This window comes from Podarcis gaigeae (genome assembly GCF_964106915.1).
Source record: "Podarcis gaigeae genome assembly, chromosome: 10".
Classification (NCBI taxonomy): Eukaryota; Metazoa; Chordata; class Lepidosauria; order Squamata; family Lacertidae; genus Podarcis; species Podarcis gaigeae.
This window is the reverse complement of record NC_139686.1, coordinates 4,422,803-4,443,201: the sequence shown is the minus strand read 5'-3', so window position 1 is coordinate 4,443,201 and position 20,399 is coordinate 4,422,803. Positions and strand designations below refer to the sequence as shown.

At 48.3% G+C, this 20,399-nt stretch overlaps 2 protein-coding genes across 6 annotated transcripts in view; one reads left to right on the top strand and one right to left on the bottom strand.

Moving 5' to 3' along the window:
* Positions 1-20,399, bottom strand: part of LOC310826053 (interferon-induced protein with tetratricopeptide repeats 5-like) — a 202,848-nt gene that overhangs the window by 65,191 nt on the left and 117,258 nt on the right. The gene's annotated exons all lie outside the window — the stretch shown is intronic.
* Positions 1-20,399, top strand: part of FLNC (filamin C) — a 124,565-nt gene that overhangs the window by 75,094 nt on the left and 29,072 nt on the right. For 2 of the 5 annotated variants that reach the window (XM_083699719.1, XM_083699716.1), the window contains 12 exons: positions 338-935; positions 1,791-1,964; positions 4,173-4,335; positions 6,269-6,429; positions 9,391-9,558; positions 11,190-11,313; positions 11,438-11,594; positions 12,819-13,008; positions 14,230-14,253; positions 16,281-16,528; positions 18,719-18,817; positions 19,437-19,536. In XM_083699719.1, the coding sequence (XP_083555845.1) occupies positions 338-935; positions 1,791-1,964; positions 4,173-4,335; positions 6,269-6,429; positions 9,391-9,558; positions 11,190-11,313; positions 11,438-11,594; positions 12,819-13,008; positions 14,230-14,253; positions 16,281-16,528; positions 18,719-18,817; positions 19,437-19,536 (2,206 nt within the window). Of the gene's footprint in view, positions 1-337; positions 936-1,790; positions 1,965-4,172; positions 4,336-6,268; positions 6,430-9,390; positions 9,559-11,189; positions 11,314-11,437; positions 11,595-12,818; positions 13,009-14,229; positions 14,254-16,256; positions 16,529-18,718; positions 18,818-19,436; positions 19,537-20,399 lie in introns of all 5 variants that reach the window. The other 3 variants (XM_083699720.1, XM_083699718.1, XM_083699717.1) reach the window with 2 other exon arrangements.

The following is a 20,399-nucleotide window of genomic DNA, read 5'->3' as shown; positions in this document are numbered from 1 at the left end:
TATTATTATTATTATTATTATTATTATTATTATTATTATAATAATAATACAGTGGTACCTCAGGTTAAGTACTTAATTCATTCCGGAGGTCCGTTCTTAACCTGAAACTGTTCTTAACCTGAAGCACCACTTTAGCTAATGGGGCCTCCTGCTGCTGCCGCGCCGCCAGAGCACAATTTCTGTTGTCATCCTGAAGCAAAGTTCTTTACCTGAAGCACTATTTCTGGGTTAGCAGAGCCTGTAACCTGAAGTGTATGTAACCTGAAGGGTATGTAACCTGAGGTACCACTGTATCTGAGTTACTAACCCTGCCCCAATCTTGTTTGCTCCCTTCCAGGTGTGCGCCTATGGCCCTGGGCTGAAAGGCGGTTTTGTGGGGAAGCCTGCCCCCTTCACCATCGACACCAAGGGGGCTGGCATGGGGGGCCTGGGTTTGACGGTGGAGGGTCCTTGCGAGGCCAAGATCGAGTGCCAGGACAACGGCGACGGCTCCTGCTCCGTCTCCTACCTGCCCACCGAGCCCGGCGAGTACGCCATCAACATCCTCTTCGCGGACGCCCACATCCCCGGCTCGCCCTTCAAGGCGGACATCAAGCCCGTCTTCGACCCGTCCAAGGTGACGGCCAGCGGGCCCGGCCTGGAGCACGGCAAGGTGGGTGAGTTGGCAACCTTCATGGTGGACTGCTCCAAGGCTGGCGAGGCGGAGCTCACCATCGAGATCATCTCGGACTCGGGCGTCAAGGCCGAGGTGCTCATCCAGAACAACAGCGACGGCACCTACAGCATCACCTATATCCCATCCTTCCCGGGCACCTACACCATCACCATCAAATACGGCGGGCACCCCGTCCCCAAGTTCCCGGCGCGCGTCAACGTCGACCCCGCGGTGGACACCAGCAACGTCAAGGTCTTCGGGCCGGGAGTGGAGCCGAGAGGTATCCTTTGCGGGATCGTGGAATTGCAGAGTTGTAAGGGACCACAAGGGACGCGGGTGGCGCTGTGGGTTAAACCTCAGAGCCGATCTGAAGGTCGGCGGTTCGAATCCCCGCCACGGGGTGAGCTCCCGTTGCTTGGTCCCTGCTCCTGCCAACCTAGCAGTTTGAAAGCACGTCAAAGTGCAAGTAGATAAATAGGTACCTCTCCGGTCTCTCTCATGTCTTCTCTGGTTGAAAGATTGGTGTTTATTAAAAAATTGGGATATTTTAGATCTAGAAGGTCATGACACCTGTTTTGGGTGGCATGGCTATCTTAATTATGGGAAAATAAAGGCGCATAGGAGTTTTTCAAATCATACAATAAGAAATGCTATATACAAGGTATGAGAGCTGGCAGATTCAGTGTCCTTGGACAGCATTCTTGACCCCCCTCACCTAAGACTAGATGGGCTCTGAGTTATAGAACAGAGAGCAATTAGCTCAGATTACTCGACATAGGAGTGACGTAGATTAATGGGGACGTAGGGGGTAAACCTTTAGTGGGATTAACGCCATTTCTAGAGGGATACGCATTCCTTTGTCTCCCGCTGTGATTATTAAAGAAACTAACAGGTAGGAACACTCCTTTCATTTGATCTGCTTATTCACTGCCACCGGGGGAGGGATCGGCTTCTCTGAAGCCTGACACCTCTGCAGGATTCCAAGGCAGAGATCTTTCACCCAACATTGAGCTCGAACCCATTGAGCTCGTATTTTTATGCTATGAACTGTCCCAAGATCTATGGACAAAGGGTGGTCTGCAGACTCAGTAAACAAAATAAAGAGAAATAACATCTATCGTCCACGTCTCCCCAGGTGTTCTGCGTGAGGTCACCACCGACTTCACAGTTGACGCCCGCTCGCTGACCAAGACCGGGGGCAGCCACACCAAGGTGCGCGTCCTCAATCCCTCGGGCGCCAAGACGGACACGTACGTCACCGACAACGCGGATGGCACCTACCGTGTCCAGTATACCCCCTACGAGGACGGTAAGAATCTCCTGGTCTCCCTCCATCTCTAATCTCCTTCCACCCCCTGATGGCCAGCCAGGTGACCACCAGATGTTTTGGACTGCGATTTGCATCTGTTTTAGCCAGTCCGGCCATTTTGGACAACAAATCCCATCGGGCTCAGGGCCCGATTGATTTTCCAAAAGTAACAGAAATAAAAAGAACACACACAATACCAATAACAATACCAAAACAAAACTCAATGCTTGACTTTCCTCCCCTCCCCTCCCCTTCTTGGTTCCATTATTTTATACTTCTTCACACACATCAGTAACACCATTTTTAAAACCTTCTTCATCTTATTACAAATGACTGATGTTAAGACCTGTACACAAAGCTTAAAAAATATGCATTGAGGATTTGCCCTTTTTTATATAAACTCAAAATCTCTCCTTCTTGGGCTTCAAAAATATCTGTTTTTTCCTGCATAGTTCAATAGTTTACCTCTCTCGCCCTGACCTTGCCACAGTGATCCACGCTACGGTCACCTCCAGGCTTGACTACTGTAATTCGCTCTCTGCGGGGCTGCCCTTTAAACTGACCCAGAAACTCCAGCGGGTGCAGAATGCCACAGCAAGACTCCTTACAGGGTCCTTGCTGCGGGATCACATTCATCCAGTGCTTTACCAACTGCACTGGCTCCCGGTGGAGTACAGGATCAGGTTCAAGGTGCTGGTTTTGACCTTTATAGCCCTATGCGACCTGGGACCCTCGTACCTACGGGACCGCCTCTCCTGGTATGCCCCACGGAGGACCTTATGGTCTGCAAACACTCTGAAGATCCTGGGCCCCAGGGAAATTAGACTGGCCTCGACCAAAGCCAGGGCCTTTTCGGCCATGGCCCCCATCTGATGGAACGCTCTGTCACAAGAGACTAGGGCCCTGTGGGACTTGACATCTTTCCACAGGGCCTGCAAGACAGAGCTGTTCCGCCTGGCCTCTGACCTATTTTCCTTTGTATAAGAACAAGCATGAATGAGGCCTCCCAGCCCGTTCACAGGTTCTTATAAATATATATGATCAGTGAAAACAGTTGGTCCTGGCAAGTATTAACTGCTCTCAGCCTTAACCCGATAACTGCCATTTGTCCAGATTTTAATTTGCCTGAATTTTAATTAATTGATGCCTGTTTTTATGTGTACAGTGGACGCTCGGGTGGTGAACGTGATCCGTGCGGGAGGCACGTTTTCAACCTGCAGCGGTGCATCTGCGCACGTGTGGGTTGTAATTCGGCGCTTCTGCGCATGCGCAAAGCACGATTTAGTGCTTCTGCGCATGCGCGACCCCCGAAACCCGGAAGTAACCCATTCCGGTACTTCCGGGTTTCGGCGGTCCGTAACCCGAAAAAAGTGTCTGTAACCAGAGGTATGACTGTACTGTGTTATTTGTATGATGTTAGCCGCTCTGAGCCTGGTTTCGGCTGGGGAGGGCAGGGTACAAGTAAAATTTATTATTATTATTATTTTGTTAGTTTTGCCAATCTTCTTTGGCGGAGGCTTCTTCCTTATGTAGGGGGCTGTCTGGTCTTGGCCAGACGTCCAATCTCAGATGCAGGAACAAAGTTTCCCGCTTTACAGGACCGCCTCTCCTGGTCTGCCCCGCAGAGGACCTTAAGGTCCATGAGCAACCATAGTTTAGAGGTCCTGGGCCCTAAGGAAGTCAGACTATCCTCCACCAGGGCCTTTTCAGTGATGGCTCCGACCTGGTGAAATGCTCTGTCCCATGAGACCAGGACCCTGCAGGATTTAACCTCCTTCCATCAGGCCTGTAAGACAGAGCTATTTCGCCTGGCCTTTAATTTGAATTCAGCCTGATCTTTTATTTTCCTTCTCTTCCTGCCCCCTCCCCTTTTATGAAGATCACCCGCTCTGAGACCCCACAGCTAATTCTCCCCTGGCCTCCTCGCTGGCCCAAGGAGGACCAATTCAGCCAACCAGCCCTGGGGATTATTTAATGCTTATTTTTCCGAAATTGATTTCTGAATTTTGAATTTTATTGTTATTCATGTTTTTATACTGATTTTTATGCTGTTTTAAATTTGTTGTTAGCTGCCCTGAGCCCGGTTTTTGAACCGGGAAGGGCAGGGTATAATAAATAAATAAATTATTATTAATTATTATTAAAGAGTCAACTTCCTCGCTTACTCAGATTGATTTATCGCTTGTGCCCGACTCTCGCCCTTCTCAGGTGTGCACCTGGTGGAAGTCACCTACGATGACGTCCCCGTCCCCAAGAGCCCCTTCCGAGTGGGGGTCACTGAGGGCTGTGACCCCAGCCGTGTCCGAGCCTACGGCCCTGGGCTTGAGGGGGGGCTGGTGAACAAAGCCAATCGCTTCACGGTGGAGACCAGGTAGGCGCAGCCTTCATCTTGGGGGGGCAAGCAAGGGGGTGGCGGTTGTTGTAAAAAAAAAAATGCCCTTTTCCCTTATGGGGTACCCAAGAGCCCATATAGAGTCCTTACATAGGTTCCCTATTGGTAGGAGAAAATAACAGAGGCCAACCAGAGAATATTGAGAAGCAAAGCAGCTAGTAAGCCTGATCTTTATTGATCTGTTGCAACAGGGTGCTCCCCTCACACGTAGGAGAAGGAGGAGGAACCCAGAACAATGGTGCGCAGGGCCTTATAAAGACTTTTGAAATTCCCCCCTGTAGATCCAGATCACCCCCAGAAACATCATACATACATCACAGAAGGGATGTAACCTAAGACCACCCTTCAGATACATCATACCTACATCACAGAAAAGGCGGTCTACAGCAGAAATCTGAGTGCATTGTTTACCTTCTGTCTGGCAGGTTACCTGTTAATGGTTACCTGTTAATTGATAGCCCGGGGAGTCTGGCCAGTCTTTTGTAATGACAAATACTTAGTTCCTGAGCGAGGTCACAGGAACCGAGAACAATGGTGTGCAAGGCCTTATAAAGACTTTTGAAATTGCCACCCTGTAGATCAAGACCAGGGACGCGGGTGGCGCTGTGGGTTAAACCACAGAACCTAGGACTTGCCGATCAGAAGGTTGGCGGTTCGAAACCCTGCGACGGCGTGAGCTCCCGTTGTTCGGTCCCTGCTCCTGCCAACCTAGCAGTTCGAAAGCACGTCAAAGTGCAAGTAGATAAATAGGTACCACTCCGGCGGGAAGGTAAACGGTGTTTCCGTGCGCTGCTCTGGTTCGCCAGAAGTGGCTTAGTCATGCTGGCCACATGACCCGGAAGCTGTACACCGGCTCCCTTGGCCAATAAAGCGAGATGAGCGCCGCAACCCCAGAGTCGTCCGCGACTGGACCTGATGGTCAGGGGTCCCTTTACCTTTACCTAGATCCAGACCACCCCCAGAAACATCCTACATACATCAGAGAAAAGGCGGTCTAAACAGAAATTTGAGTGCGTTGTTTGCCTCCTGTCTGGCAGGTTACCTGTTAATGCTCACTTGATTGGATTGCCTGGGGAGCCTGGCCAGTCTTTTGTAATGATAAATACTTAGTTCCTGAGTCAGGTCACAGGCTCACACCCTATTCCACCACAGACATACCCTTAAGACAGGTTTTGTGAAGGAAAAGACAATGGGGAGGCTTTTCCACTTTGACCTTGCAAAGAAAACATTTGCTCAGTTTCGGAGTCAAAATGGTTCCAGGTTGGTCTTCCTGTGCTGATCTATGTATATGCTTGGTTGGTACACTTATGAACATTTAACATAGATCTAAGACCTCAAAACTCCTATCACATGATCAAGGAAAAGGTTGAGACAAGGACTTTAAAAAAGAATGGGGGAAATTCACCATTGACCTAGGAGACCATTGTTAGCAAACTGAAATTTCTGCTGGGCTCTTAAGAAACCCACATAAAGTAACGAAGGCTCTGGATCATTAGGAAAAATGAAAACTGAGGAGAACGTACTGATAGGTAGTTTAAATTCTGTTTTAAGGATGGCAGGGGGGAGTCGCAAGATTCAGAGAGGTCTCAGGAGTTGCTCTTTCAGATAATCAGTATATTTAATGTATTAATAGATTTAATGTATTTTTAATCTCTCGTTGGAAGCCGCCCAGAGTGGCTGGGGAAACCCAGCCAGATAGGCGGGGTATAAGTAATAAATTATTATTATTATTATTATTTGGGGCCTCAGTCGTTCTCTTGCCCTCCGAAGTGTTCCGGAACGTTCCACGCAAACGGTTGCGCCGCCGGCCGCAGAGAATCCTGGGAAATCCTCACACCTGGAGACCTCCTTACGTCTCTGTTAAGGCTTGCTGGCATCTCTCCTTTGACGGCGCTGTTTTCTGTCTCCCCAGGGGCGCGGGAACCGGGGGCCTTGGCTTGGCCATCGAGGGGCCGTCGGAGGCCAAGATGTCCTGCAAGGACAACAAAGATGGCAGCTGCAGCGTGGAATACATCCCCTTCACGCCGGGAGATTACGACGTCAACATCACCTTCGGGGGACGCCCCATCCCTGGTAGGCGGAGGGCAGGGCTGTGTTCTGCAATCATAGAATTGTGGAGTTGGGTCTCCCAAAGGTCCTCTAGTCCCATAGACTAGGAATTATGGGTAACGCAATTCCCAAAAAGTTCAGGCGAGTCTTGAACTTTGTATGTCACAGTTGCCGCCAGAATTTTAATCGGCAAAAGGTTGGAAGGGAGAGAATATCCCGTCCAAATCAGACTGGCAAAATAAATTAAGAGAGCGCCATAGCTGTCAACATTTCCCTTTTTTAAAGGGAGATTCCCTTATTCCGAATAGGATTCCTCGCAAGAAAAGGGAAAAGTTGATAGCTATGGAGAGTACGCTGAACTGGCGAGACTATCAGCGAATATTAAATAAGTTGGAGTTCTTGTTATTAAATATATCAAGAAAAAAGCACACCAAGAACTCCGGCCAATGTAAGTTTCAATAGTGGGAGTACTTGCAAATCTATAGTCAATTGTAACAAAAACTAATCCATTGAAAAGTCAGAATGCATACTTCTGAATGGATTACTTTTTGTTACAATTGACTATTGATTTGCAAGTAGGGACCACTCCCACTATCGAAACTTACATTGGCTTGAGACTATCAGCAAGTCTATGAGATGTTACAGGTGAGAAATTTATTGGAGAGTGGGACATATGCAGAGCCTCTGTAAAAGAACATTGCCAAAATATTAATCCGTCAGCCGATTTTGATTGAACTTCTGCGCGCAAACAGGACCGTTTTACAAATTCAAAGTAAGTTAAATGACGGGGAGAAAATAAAGTTAAGTGCGTATTCAAGGGATTTAATTTGGGAACATATTGGGGAGATTCAAATTCAATTACGAAAGCAAGCATCAGTGAAGGAAGTAACGATTGCTTATTCCTATGTTCATCTTTATTTTGTTTTCAACATTCGCTGATTAATTTTGTTGTGCAATTTTCAACCAAAGGTCCTCTAGTCCGATCCCTCGCAGTGCAGGAAATGCTCACCATTTTTATCTTGCTGTCTTCTTTGCCATTTCCGCATGGACCATAACTTTTAAAGCCTAAATTGTCTAGGAATTTATTCATTTTTTTAAAAAAATATTTTATTAAGGGTTTTCTTGTTTTACAGTGTAAGTGTAACGCCTCGTATTTTTTCCCCCATGTAACATTTTTACAAATCCGTTTCATTTGTTGAGGCATTAGGGGGAGAAGAAAAAAAAAGAAAGAAAAAAGAAAGGGGGGTGGAGGGAGGGGAGATGGATGGGGGTGGGGTCGGGTAGCGGTGTTTCTATTATGCTTAATGTATGTGGAGTTTGGTGTCAGCGCTGCTTGTGTTGTTCACTTGTGTTCCTTTGGTGGTGAGAGAGGTTGGGGTTGGCCTGGGGTGTGATTGTTTCTTTGTGATTGGCTGTGGTGATCTTCGTTTTTGTGTGTGAGTGAGGTGGGTGGGCGGACACGGAGCAATGGATCCAAACTACAAGAAAGAAGATTCCACCTAAACATTAGGAAGAACTTCCTTTTTTTTTAAAGAATATTTATTAAAGTTTTCAAAAAATTATATAACATAGAAACAACAAAAAAAGAAGAAAAAGAAAACAAAGATAACAATAAGATAAACATACATACAAAACATATAACAGGTATAATTTCAATCCCTTATAGTCGTATAGCTTACTTTCCCGACCTCCTCATACCTCCCCTCTCTGTATTCCAATCTCTAATCAAGCCAGTTCAGCAAATCCTTCCCCTAATTTCTGTTTAATTTTTAATCTTTCTTTTCTTATACATAATCATTACAGCTAGAAACCCCTTAGTTTCTAAGTCAACATCGTTCTAACATTCAATAATCTTACAATGTTTCTTAAGATAGTCCTTGAATTTCTTCCAATCTTCTTCCGCCGTCTCTTTTCCCTGGTCACCTAAACCTTAGGAAGAACTTCCTGACAGTAAGAGCTGTTTGACAGTGGAATTTGCTGCCAAGGAGTGTGGTGGAGTCTCCTTCTTTGGAGGTCTTCAAGCAGAGGCTTGACAACCATATGTCAGGAGTGCTCTGATGGGGTTTCCTGCTTGGCAGGGGGTTGGACTCGATGGCCCTTGGGGTCTCTTCCAACTCTATGATTCTAGGATTCTAGGTTAGCCATATTGATTTGTATGCTGTTGGTGGATTATTGTCATTGTCCTGTTGGGCTGTGTATGTGATAAAGGGGAGCCATACTAGGAATTTATTCATATTTGCTACTACAGCAGCAAGAATGTTACTTGTCCCAAGGCAGAAAAAAGCAGAAGTTACAGTAAAGGAAGAATGGATACAAAAACTTATGGAATATGCAGAAATGGCTGAACTTACTGGAAGAATAAGAAATCAAGATAACAAACTTTTAATAAAGGAATGGAAACGGGTGATTGAATGATTGCAAACAAATTGTAATCAGATTAGAACATTAGCAGGATTATTGTAATAATCTGCAGTTTTATAAGAGTATATATTTAAAGTAGATGAATAAACAAGTAAATTTAGTTAATTTGAATATTCAGATAGTATTAACAATGAAGGAAGTCAAGGGGAAGGAAGGAAATCGAGGTTTAAAATGTTAAAATGATTATAAAATTATTGAAATGTAAAAATCATAAATCATAAATAAAACAATAAAAACAATTTGAAGAAGAAGAAGAAGAAGAAGAAGAAGATAAAAACATTAGAAGGATTATTGTAATTAACCTGCCATTTTATAAGGGTATATATTTACAGAAGATCATTAAAGGAGCAAGTTGAAGGAATTTGGATATGCAGAAAAAATAAACTCAACGAATCGCAGAAAGAAGGGGAAGGAAGTGTCAAATTTTGAAATGTTGAATTGATTGCAAAGCTAATGATATGTATAAGTTTGAAAAGTATAAACAAAAAACTAAATCACAAAATCACAATATGAAAACACAAAATATGTCAGAAAAACTTCCTTCCTGTTTGCTTTTCCCCGCAGGGAGCCCCTTCCGCGTCCCGGTCAAGGACATGGTGGACCCCAGCAAGGTCAAGTGCTCGGGCCCCGGGCTGGGGGCTGGAGTGAGAGCCCGTGTCCCCCAGACCTTCACCGTCGACTGCAGCAAGGCTGGGCTGGCCCCCCTGGAGGTGAAGGTCCTGGGACCCACAGGTATGGAGATCTGGGGCGGAAAAGGAGGACCACCTCGGTGATTTCGCTTGCTAACGCCCACCCCTTTTTGACCACCCTTGGGGTGGGGGGGCACGGGGGTCCTAAGCCTGGCTTTGTGGGTGCTCCCCTAGGAATCCCCTATACCAGGGGTGGCCAACTCCCAAGAGACTACGATAACTGACAGTGATCTACCCCCTTTTTAGGGGTTCAGGGCAAAGTTGTTTGGAGGGTGCACAGCAAAAATGATGAGCTTTCTTTAGGGGAGCCGATCTCTATACCATGGGTAGGCGAAGTAACGCCTGGCCCAGTCGTCTTCTAAATCCGTCCCATAAATGGTCCTTTTATTTAAAACGCATCTCTGGGTTATTTGTGGGGCATAGGAATTCGTTCATTTCCCACCCAAAAAATATCGTCCGGCCCCCCACAAAGTCTGAGGGACAGTGGACTGGCCCCCTGCTGAAAAAGTTTGCTGACCCCTGCCCTATACAGTGGTACTTTGGTTCTCAAACTTAATCCGTTCCGGAAGTTCCAAAACCAAAGCGTTCCAAAACCAAGGCACGCTTTCGCATAGAAAGCAATGCAAAATGCCTTAATCCGTTCCAGACTTTTGAAAACAACCCCTAAAGCAGCAATTTAACATGAATTTTACTCTCTGGTGAGACCATTGATCCCTAAAATGAAAGCAATAGTCAATGTACTATAAAGTAGATAAATAGGTACTGCTCCGGTGGGAAGGTCAACGGCATTTCTGTGCGCTGCTCTGGTTCGTCAGAAGCAGCTTAGTCATGCTGGCCACATGACCTCGGCCAATAAAGCGAGATCAGCGCTGCAACCCCAGAGTCGGCCACGACTGGACCTAATGGTCAGGGGTCCCTTTACTTTTACCTATGGAGCGAAAAATACAGTATGTCCTTATCGCTGCAAACACTTTGTCAGAAAGGCGAACGGGCTTAGTTTCGGGTGCTCTGGGTCCCTTGAGAGCATCTCCTACCCTCTTTCATGGCCTAGGACCCTCGTACCTACTGGACCCCTCTCCCGGTCTGCCCCACGGAGGACCTTAAGGTCCATAAATAGCAACACCCTAGTGTCCCGGACCCTAAGGAAGTCAGATTTTTCAGTACTGGCTCCAGCCTGGTGGAACGCTCTGCCTCTTGAGACCAGAGCTCTGCAGGATCTGATTTCTTTCTGCAGGGCCCGTAAGACAGAGTTGTTCCGCCTGGCCTTTGGCTTGGAGCCAATTTGATTCCCTCCCCCTCTTTCTTTTTCCTTTCTCCTCCTGTGATGAGGCTGCATTTTAACATTTTAATGTTTCAATATTTTAATAATAATAATAATAATAATAATAATAATAATAATAATAATTTATTATTTGTACCCCGCCCATCTGGCTGGGTTTCCCCAGCCACTCTGGGCGGCTTCCAACAGAGATGAAAAATACACTAAAATGTCACATATTAAAAACTTCCCTGAACAGGGAATTAATGTTGTCTTTTAATCTTGTTTTTAAGTTGTAATCATTCAACTTGCTTTTATTATTTCTTGTTAGCCGCCCTGAGCCCGGCCTTGGCTGGGGAGGGCAGGGTATAAATAAAAATTATTATTATTATTATTATTATTCCCTCCCCTCCCAGGGGTCGCTGAGCCCGCCGAGGTGCGCGACAACGGGGATGGCACCCACACGGTGAACTACACTCCGGCCACGGACGGGCCCTACACGGTCGCTGTTAAGTACGCCGGGCAAGAGGTGCCCCGCAGGTGAGCAGGGAGACCCAAAGGGAGGTGTTGAGGGGAGGAGAAGTCAGCTTTGGGAACCCTGTGAAGTTGGTGAGGCTGAGAGGCGGGGTCTTGGGGACATGGTCTGACTGGTCTCTCCTTCCAGCCCATTCAAGATCAAGGTGCTTCCGGCGCACGACGCCAGCAAGGTTCGCGCCAGCGGCCCCGGGCTCAACGCTTCTGGCATCCCCGCCAGCTTGCCGGTGGAGTTCACCATCGACGCCCGAGATGCTGGCGAGGGGCTGCTCACCGTGCAGATCTTGGTGAGTGGCGGGTGATGGCATGGTGGGTTGGGGGGGGCTCCCTGCTTTGCCTGGGCGGGGGCGGGGACAAATGAGCAGCGGGGGTGCTCCAGGCTGTGCTGGCGGGGGCTGATGGGAGTTGTAGTCCAAAATGGCTATGCTGGTTATGGATAATGGGAGTTGTAGTCCAAAAAGGCTGTGCTGGTGGGAGCTGATGGGAGTCCACAAAAATCTGTGCTGGTTCTGGCAAATGGGAGTTGTAGTCCAAAAAGGCTGTGCTGGTGGGGGCTGATGGGAGTCCAAAATGGCTGTGCTGGTTCTGGCTGATGGGAGTTGTAGTCCAAAATGGCTGTGCTGGTTCTGGCTAATGGGAGTTGTAGTCCAATCTGAGTGAGAGACTGTTGGTGTCCTTCTACCGAGGCTCCATAGAGAGCATTCTCACATACTGTATTTGTGCCTGGTTCTCCAGCTGTACAGCTAGGAAGAGGAAGGTGCTCCAGAAGGTCATAACCACAGCCCAAAGGATTATTGGTCATCCCCTCCCATCTTTGGAAGAACTGTACGGTTCCCGTTGTCTTAGGAAAGCAAACAATATCCTGCAGGATGCATCTCACCCGGGACACAGTCTGTTTGTACTACTGCCTTCTGGCAGGAGATACAGAAACATCAAGTCAAGGACAAATAGACTGAAAAATAGTTTCTATCCAAGAGCTGTGGCCTTCTTAAATGCAGTAACTCGATAGTGTGACCTGGGAGTTTGATGGGTGTGGGTGTGGGTGTGGCTGGAATGTGGTTTGTTTGGTTGTTGTTGTTGTGTTGCTTTTGTTGTTTTTAAGGGATGGCATCCAATTTCGTTGCACTTGTGCAATGTTGCACTTGTGTAATGACAATAAAGAATCAATCTAATCAATCTAAATCAATCAAAGCATTTGGAGGGCACCCGGATGGCAAAGGCAGTGATGTGGGGGTGCCCACGAGACTACTTCCTGTTCTGAAGTACCTACCCTCATTCTGACCTCACGAGTGAATTGGGCTGCGTACTCAGTGCCGATTTCTAAGAGCTACATTTCGTATAAGCTCAGAGGCACTCTTCTTGTTGCGTCGTACGCGCCCTGACATAGGGCATGGTTGTGGATAAAGGGTTCTGGGGCCTCATCCACCAGTATGTTTGGACTTAGAGAAGCCTCTGATCTTCAGTTCCCCACCCCCATTCATAGAATCACAGAATTGTTTTCGGTCTTCCAGGACCCCGAGGGCAAGCCCAAGAAAGCCAACATCCGGGACAATGGCGACGGCACCTACACTGTCTCCTACGTCCCGGACATGACGGGCCGCTACACCATCACCATCAAATACGGCGGCGACGAGATCCCTTACTCGCCCTTCCGCATCCACGCTCTGCCCGCGGGCGATGCCAGCAAGTGCCTGGTCACAGGTAGGAGACTCCCAATGCCCACCTTGCCAACCCCCGTCCAGCCGGTCTCATCCCCTGGAGTGGGGCACCAGAACGCAAGTTTCTAGTTCTCATGCCCTCTCTGCCCTCTCTGCCCCCTGCCTCCCCTCCTTTTTGCCTCCATCTTGTGCCGTCTTCGAAGAGGCGAGCGGGCGAGAGTCACTTCTCCAGACGACCCGTATATCGGGCCTTCACCCCGGCTTATTTCATTTATTCCTTTTAATTTCCTTGCTGCATCTACTGTATTTTTCTTTTTTTAAAAAATAATATTTATTCAAGTTTCAAAAAAATTACAAAAATGAGAAAAAAGAAAGAATTTTTTTTAAAAAAGAGGACAGAAAGTACAAAATACAGGAAAGTAAAAACAATTTAAAACATTTCCATCTTTCCATGTCTTGTCTTTCATTTACTTGTTTCCCTGACCTCCTCACACCTCCCTTTTTTGTATTCTAGTTCAATTAAATATTTCAGCAAATCCTTTCCAGCTTGATTTTTATCCTAATAATTTATCTTAGTGTACTATAATTTTGCATCTACCGTATTTTTCGCTCCATAGGACGCACCTTGTTTTAGAGGGGGAGAAGAAGAAAAAAAAATTCTCCCCCTCTCTGCGCAGCGCCCCTTCAGCGACAGGAAAGGGCTCCGTTTCTCCTGCTGCTTCACTGAAGGGGCGCTGAGCAGAGAGGGGGAGATTTTTTTCTTCTTCTTCTCCCCCTCTAAAACAAGGTGCGTCCTATGGTCGGGTGCGTCCTATGGAGCGAAAAATACGGTAGATGCAAAATTATAGTACACTAAGATAAAAGTGCGTCCTATAGAGCGAAAAATATGGTACATCCCTTCCCTCCAAGGAGCTCAAAGTGTCGCATATGCTCCCCCCCCCTTATTGCCCCTACAACAACAACAACCTTGCAAGGAAGGTTAGGCTGAGAGTTCGCCCAAGGAGCTTCATGTCCGATTGTGAATTCGAACCCTGGTCTCGCCCAGGCCCGAGTCCTGCACTCTATAAACTTTTGCACGGAAGTCAGAACAAGGTTTTTCAGGGAATCTGTATGCCACAAAAAATACTTCTTTGGAGCAAACGGTTCATAATTTTTTAGAATAAAATAATAGTACCGCAATCAGCCCTGATTCGCTGCCACGGCGGCAGGTATATGCGCCTTGCTGCTGATTCTCACGGCTGTCTCTTCTTCTTCCTTTCTGCAGTGTCCATCGGAGGCCACGGACTGGGTAAGTACCCGTGGTGCCCCCTGCCCTGGATCTTGGGGGTGGGCACATGGTAATATCCTGGTACCCCATTCAAGCAGCGACATTCCTGCCCACCAGCCTAAGAACGGAGGAGGCAGCCTTACGACAGAATTGCAGAACTGGAAGGCGCCCTGCAATGGCAGGCAAAATTTTCTGCAGATCTGGGGACACGAAGGAGAGATTCGCGCTAAAACGCCGGCGCTTTTGAAATGGAATGAAATTGCAAACTGATGTGGAAATGGCAGAAATAGAGAGCTGAACTTAAGATCAGAAAGTTGAGCATTTGGGCAGATAGCTCCGAGTGGATGGCTTTCCTTGATGGGTTTGCATTGCCATCTGGCGGTTAGCTAGTCCAAACACGATTCTGAGCACATTAGATCGAATTAGTAATCGCTTTAGCGGATGTTGTCTTTATGGCCATGCTCCAACAAACATTTTTGGGCAGCCGCCTCCCTTGGTTCCGAAAATTCATCGCCCCCAGTGCTCCCTCCCCTACAAAAAGCATTATGCACAACCCTCCAAGGAAGATAATGTCATGATAAAATTCAAAACGGTAACCATTAATTGCACGTTTCTTGCAAAATCCCATTAACATAACACCGGTCTTGAAAGACCTACATTGGCTCCCGGTATGTTTCTGAGCACAGTTCAAAGTGCTGGTGTTGACCTTTAAAGCCCTAAATGGCCTCGGTCCAGTAGACCTGAAGGAGCGTCTCCACCGCTCCATCGTTCAGCCCGGACACTGAGGTCCAGCTCCGAGGGCCTTCTTGCAGTTCCCTCCCTGCAAGAAGCCAAGTTACAGGGAACCAGGCAGAGGGCCTTCTCGGTGGTGGCACCCACCCTGTGGAACACCCTCCCATCAGATGTCAAAGAGAACAACAACTACCAGACTTTTAGATGACATCTGAAGGCAGCCCTGTTTAGGGAAGCTTTGAATGTTTAATAGGTTATTGTATTGTACTGTTCTGTTGGAAGCTGCCCAGAGTGGCTGGGGAAACCCACCCAGATGGGCGGGGTATAATAAATAAATAAATAAATAAATAAATAAATAAATAATAACATCTGGACAGTGTCATCATAGAAGGGACCGTGTGGAATCATTCACCCAACGTGGGTTTTGAACCCACGTCCCTAAGATTGAGTCCAGTGCTCTACCAACTTGGTTTCATTAATTCCACAAAACTGAGGGACTCGATCCGCTGAGATCAGCTTTTCAAAGGCTGGTGGTTATTTAGCAAGAGCCTTGGATGCCCCATTTAGTAACTGCTTGGCCGCTCAGTCAATTCCGAATAGATGGGCTGGAGGGAGTGATACCAGTTTCTCAATACCAGCTGAGAAAGAGAGCCCTTGACTCTGCACCAACCTGACTTATCTCTCCGTCCGCCTGCATCCGCGGTTCCCTCTCCAATCCTGCACCTTCTCCGGCCTCTGACTCTCGTCTCCTGGCTGCCAGGGGCTCCCCCAGATCACTGATCCCTTCCTGCAAGTCCCCGCTTCACCCGACGGCTGCTCCTCTACATCCAGCCGGATCATCCTGAAATCGAGTCGCTAATAATAATAACAATAATAATAATAATAATAATAATAATAATAATAATAATAATTTAATATTTATACCCCGCCCATCTGGCTGGGCTTCCCCAGCCACTCTGGGCGGCTTCCAAAAAAATATTAAAATACTATAATACATCAAACATTAAAAGCTTCCCTAAAGAGGGCTGCCTTCAGGTGTCTTCTAGAAGTCTGGCAGTTCTCTTTGACATCTGATGGGAGGGCGTTCCACAGGGTGGGTGCCACCACCAAGAAGGCCCTCTGCCTGGTTCCCTGTAACCTCGCTTCCCACAGGGAGGGAACTGCCAGAAGGCCCTTGACGCTGGACCTCAGTGTCCAGGCTGAACGATGGGGGTGGAGACGCTCCTTCAGGGATACAGGACCGAGGCCTTTCGGTTTGGCCGAGTTCTCCTCCCCGCCTTACCCTAACCAAGGTGTTCTCGATCCTTTACCTGCAGGTACCTGCCTGGGCCCCACCATTCAGATCGGGGAGGAGACGGTGATCACCGTGGACGCCAAGGCAGCGGGGAAAGGCAAGGTCACCTGCAAGGTGTCCACGCCGGACGGAGCCGAGCTGGACGTCGACGTGGTGGAGAACCACGACGGCACGTTCGACATCTACTACACGGCCCCCGAGCCCGGCAAATATGTCATCACCATCCGCTTCGGGGGAGAGCAGATCCCCAACAGCCCCTTCCATGTGGTGGTGAGTTGTGGGGTGAAACCGGGGCAAAAGGGCTACCTGGGTCAAGCTGGGCTGGTGCAGCCGTAAAATCATGGGGCAGAGCTTGTGACGGGTGGGGAGAGGAAGAGAGACTTATTGGAGCCTGCTATTGTAGCCTTATTGGAGTTCACCGATTGGGTCTGCGTTGGTCCCGGGAGGGAGGCAGGAAGTCAAATGACACCGAGGGTTGATTCAGAGAACGAGTTCTTTATTTCTGCTCTCTGGAGCAGCAGAAAGGCACTTGCGTGGTCAGTCCACAGCAAGTCCAAAGAAATGAGAAATTTCATGCAGTATATATATCCTCCAGGCACCCTCTCCCCCCTCCTCCAGGAATCCAGCCACATCAGCTTATACACACAGGTTGACATCACAGATGTTCCTGCTCCGGTACTCTTAACCATAAAAGGGCTTTCCTTCCTGTATTCCTGACCATAAAAGGGTATTCCTGTTCCTATATTCTTATCTTGGAACAAGAAGTCACCAACTCCAAGAACATACTCTGGCGCTGTTCCCGGACTAGGTCTGTGTGTCAGAGTGTGGTCAGGACGTAAGACCTAGATATGTCATCCCTACTCCACTGGAACAGCCAAGGTCATCTGTTGCCGTGACTGATAAAGGAGAGAGCTTTGTTTATACAGCTGGCTTACTGTTATGCATTTGCTCAGCAGCTCAAGTTAATGCATTTTAGAAATGCTAAGAAGAAAAGGGGTTGGGGGTTGGGTCCTGTTTCAAACTGACTGCACAGAAACCCATTCTTTCACTATTTAGTTTATTTATTTATTTTATTGCATTTGTATCGGCCCTTTCTCTCCAAGGCGCTCAAGGTGGCATATATGGTCCCCCCCCATTTAATTCCCACGACCACCTTGCGAGGTACGTTAGGCAGTAAAAAAACGGGTTGGGAGGGCTGATCTTGGAAATGACAGGTTAGGCAGTTAGCTTAACGTCTGTCACTGGAAAACTGGTCGAATGTATTGTTAACGATAAAATAGCCAAGCACATAGAACCGGGCTCAGCAAACTGACCACACCTCGGGCCGGTGTCTCCAGCACCGATCGCGCGGCGGGCCAGAGGGTGGGGGAGCACGTGCCCATACGCATGCACACACGCTATTTCCGGCGCACTTCCGGTTCGGAGGAGCACTGGAAGTAGCTTGTGCGCATGTGCACGTGACTCCTCCGACCCGGATGTGCACCGAAAATAACGCTTGCACATGCGCACAAGCCACCGTATTGGTCGCTCTATAAGACGCACCCGACCATAAGGCGCACCTAGTTTTAGAGGAGGAGAACAAGAAAAAAAAATATTCTCTCCCTCTCTGCGCAGTGCCCCTTCAGCGAAGTGGCAGGAGAAGCGGAGCCCCTTCCATTTCTCCTCCCGCTTCGCTAAAGGGGCACTGCACAGAGAGGGAAAGCTGTGCAGTGCCTCTCCAGCGAAGCGAAGCCAGGAGAGCAAGAGGGGTCGGTGCGCACCGATCCCTCTTGCTCTCCTGGCTTCAGGGATAGCTGCCCGAAGCCTCCGGAGTGCAGCAGGAGCACTCCCGCTGCGCTCCGGAGGCTTTGCGTTGCTTTCACTGAAGCCATGGAGCCTGCATTCGCTCCATAAGGTGCACACAGATTTCCCCTTACTTTTTAGGAGGGGAAAAGTGTGTCTTATAGAGCAAAAAATACAGTATTTCCGGTGCTCCTCTGACCCGGAAGTGGGCAGCTGTGCAGCACAGCGCTGGTAAGAGCGGGCGGCAGGGATCGCCGTGGGCCAGATAAATGAGTCCCTCAGGCCTTATCTGACCCGCGGGCCTTAGTTTGGGGACCCCTGACATAGAAGAACAAGCCTGCGGAAGCAGACCCAGCATGGCTTTTGCAAAGGAAAAGCCTGGCTCACAAGCATATAGATAGAGGAGATCTGGTTGACATAGCGTATTTGGACTTTGCAAAAGCTTTTGCAAAAGTAACTCACCAAAGACTCCTGACTGATCTCGGCAGTCGAGGAATAAGAGGTCTTCTTGTGGATCAGGAATTGGTCAAGTTTTGATGGCTGCTGCTGGCCTGTGGCTCCGGCGTGAGGTTGGTGGGGTGCAGAAAGGGTTCCGGCGGGCAGAGGTGTCTCGGACCCCGTGATCAAGTTTGCACCGTGCTGGCGCTGGCCCTGACCTGTCCCGTTGCTTCCCGCCAGGCCTGCGACTCCATCCCCCACGTTGAGGAGCCCTGCGACAGCGTCCAGCTCCGCCAGCCCTTCCCAGCGCCCCACACCGGCGGCTACCCCCCGCACTGGGTACCAGGAGCTTGCTCTCGCCTCTCTCGGACGCTCTGTCTTTTCCTGCTGCCTCTCTCCCCATCTCTCTGCCTCTCTTGGGAAGAGGGGCTGCCCTTCTCCCTCCTCGGGGAAAAGCCCCCAAGAGCCACACACACTCTCCATGTGGCTCTTTAAAGGGAGCGCTGAGCAGAGCCTCCCGGCTGCATTCGCTCCATAAGACACACACACATTTCCCCTTACTTTTTAGGAGGGGAAAAGGTACGTCTTATGGAGCGAAAAATACGGTAGCTATTTTTAGCCGTTTGTTTTCCCCAACTGGCAGCCGACAGGTCCAAGCAGGAGATGGTGGCGCTTGCCTGTTTCCTATGCCCCGGGCGATGGCCAGGACTGTCCTGCTTCCGTGGGGTGCCTACTCTCTCGCTGCTCCCCCCCTTTTCCTTGCAGCTCTGTGCCTCTTTTCGGCCTGCCTGCCCCTCCAGCGCTGCTGCGGCGGGTGCCCTCCGCCCTCCTTCGCCCTCGCTTCGCCGTCGGGCGCTCTCCTTCCCTCCCTCTGCCTGTACTTAGTCCTTTCTCTCTCTTTCTCTCCCTCTCTCTCTCCTTCTCTCCTTTCTGCCCCCTTCCCCCCTCCCCCCACCAGGCTACGGACGAGCCCGTCGCCCCGCCAGAGACCATGGACTCCATGCTGCGCCCCTTCAACCTGGTCATCCCCTTCACCGTTCAGAAGGGGGACATCACAGGTAGGGGCGGCTCCCCAAAAAAACATCTGGAGAGCCCCAGGACTGGCAGAGGGCTTGGGATGCTTAGGGATGGGGAGGGCATCTTACAGTGGTGCCTTGGTTCTCAAACTTAACTCGTTCCGGAAGTCCATTCCAAAACCAGGCATTTGCCTCCTGGCTGGGGAACCAAGGCTGAGCTTGGCAGTCCCTGCGCAATGTTGCTTTAAAGCTGCCTGCACATTTACCATTTACAGTGGTCCCTTGGTTCTCCAATTTAATCCATTCTGGAAGTCCATTCCTTTTTTAAAAAAAAGATATTTATTAAAGTTTTACAAAGAAAAAAAGGTTACAGAATAAAAAAGGAAAAAAAAGAAAAAAACATAAAGTACAAAAATACATAGAAGAAAGAAAAAAGAATGCAAAATACAGAAAAAATAGATAAAAAACAGTTAAAAACAAATCAATCTTTTCATATCTTAAATTTCATTTACTTATTTCCCTGACCTCCTCACACCTCCCTTTTTTGTATTCCAGTTCACGTGGTTAATTCAGCAAATCCTTACCCTCTTTATTTTTATCTTAATTCTATATGTTAACGTATTATAACTTTATATTTTCATCCGTTATCAATCCATTTTTACATGAAACGGAAGTCCATTCCAAAACCAAAGTGTTCCAAAACCAAGAGGCGCTTTCCCATAGCCATTGATCATTAATTTTGCTATCTAACAAGACCATTGATCCATAACATGAAAGCAATAAACAATGTACTGCAGTCACACAGTCAATCAATCCACCAGGAGCTGAACTGGGTTGCACACAATCACAAAGACAAAAAAAAAAAAGAGTCGCAAAAACAAAAACGCAAAATAATTAGCAAAAAC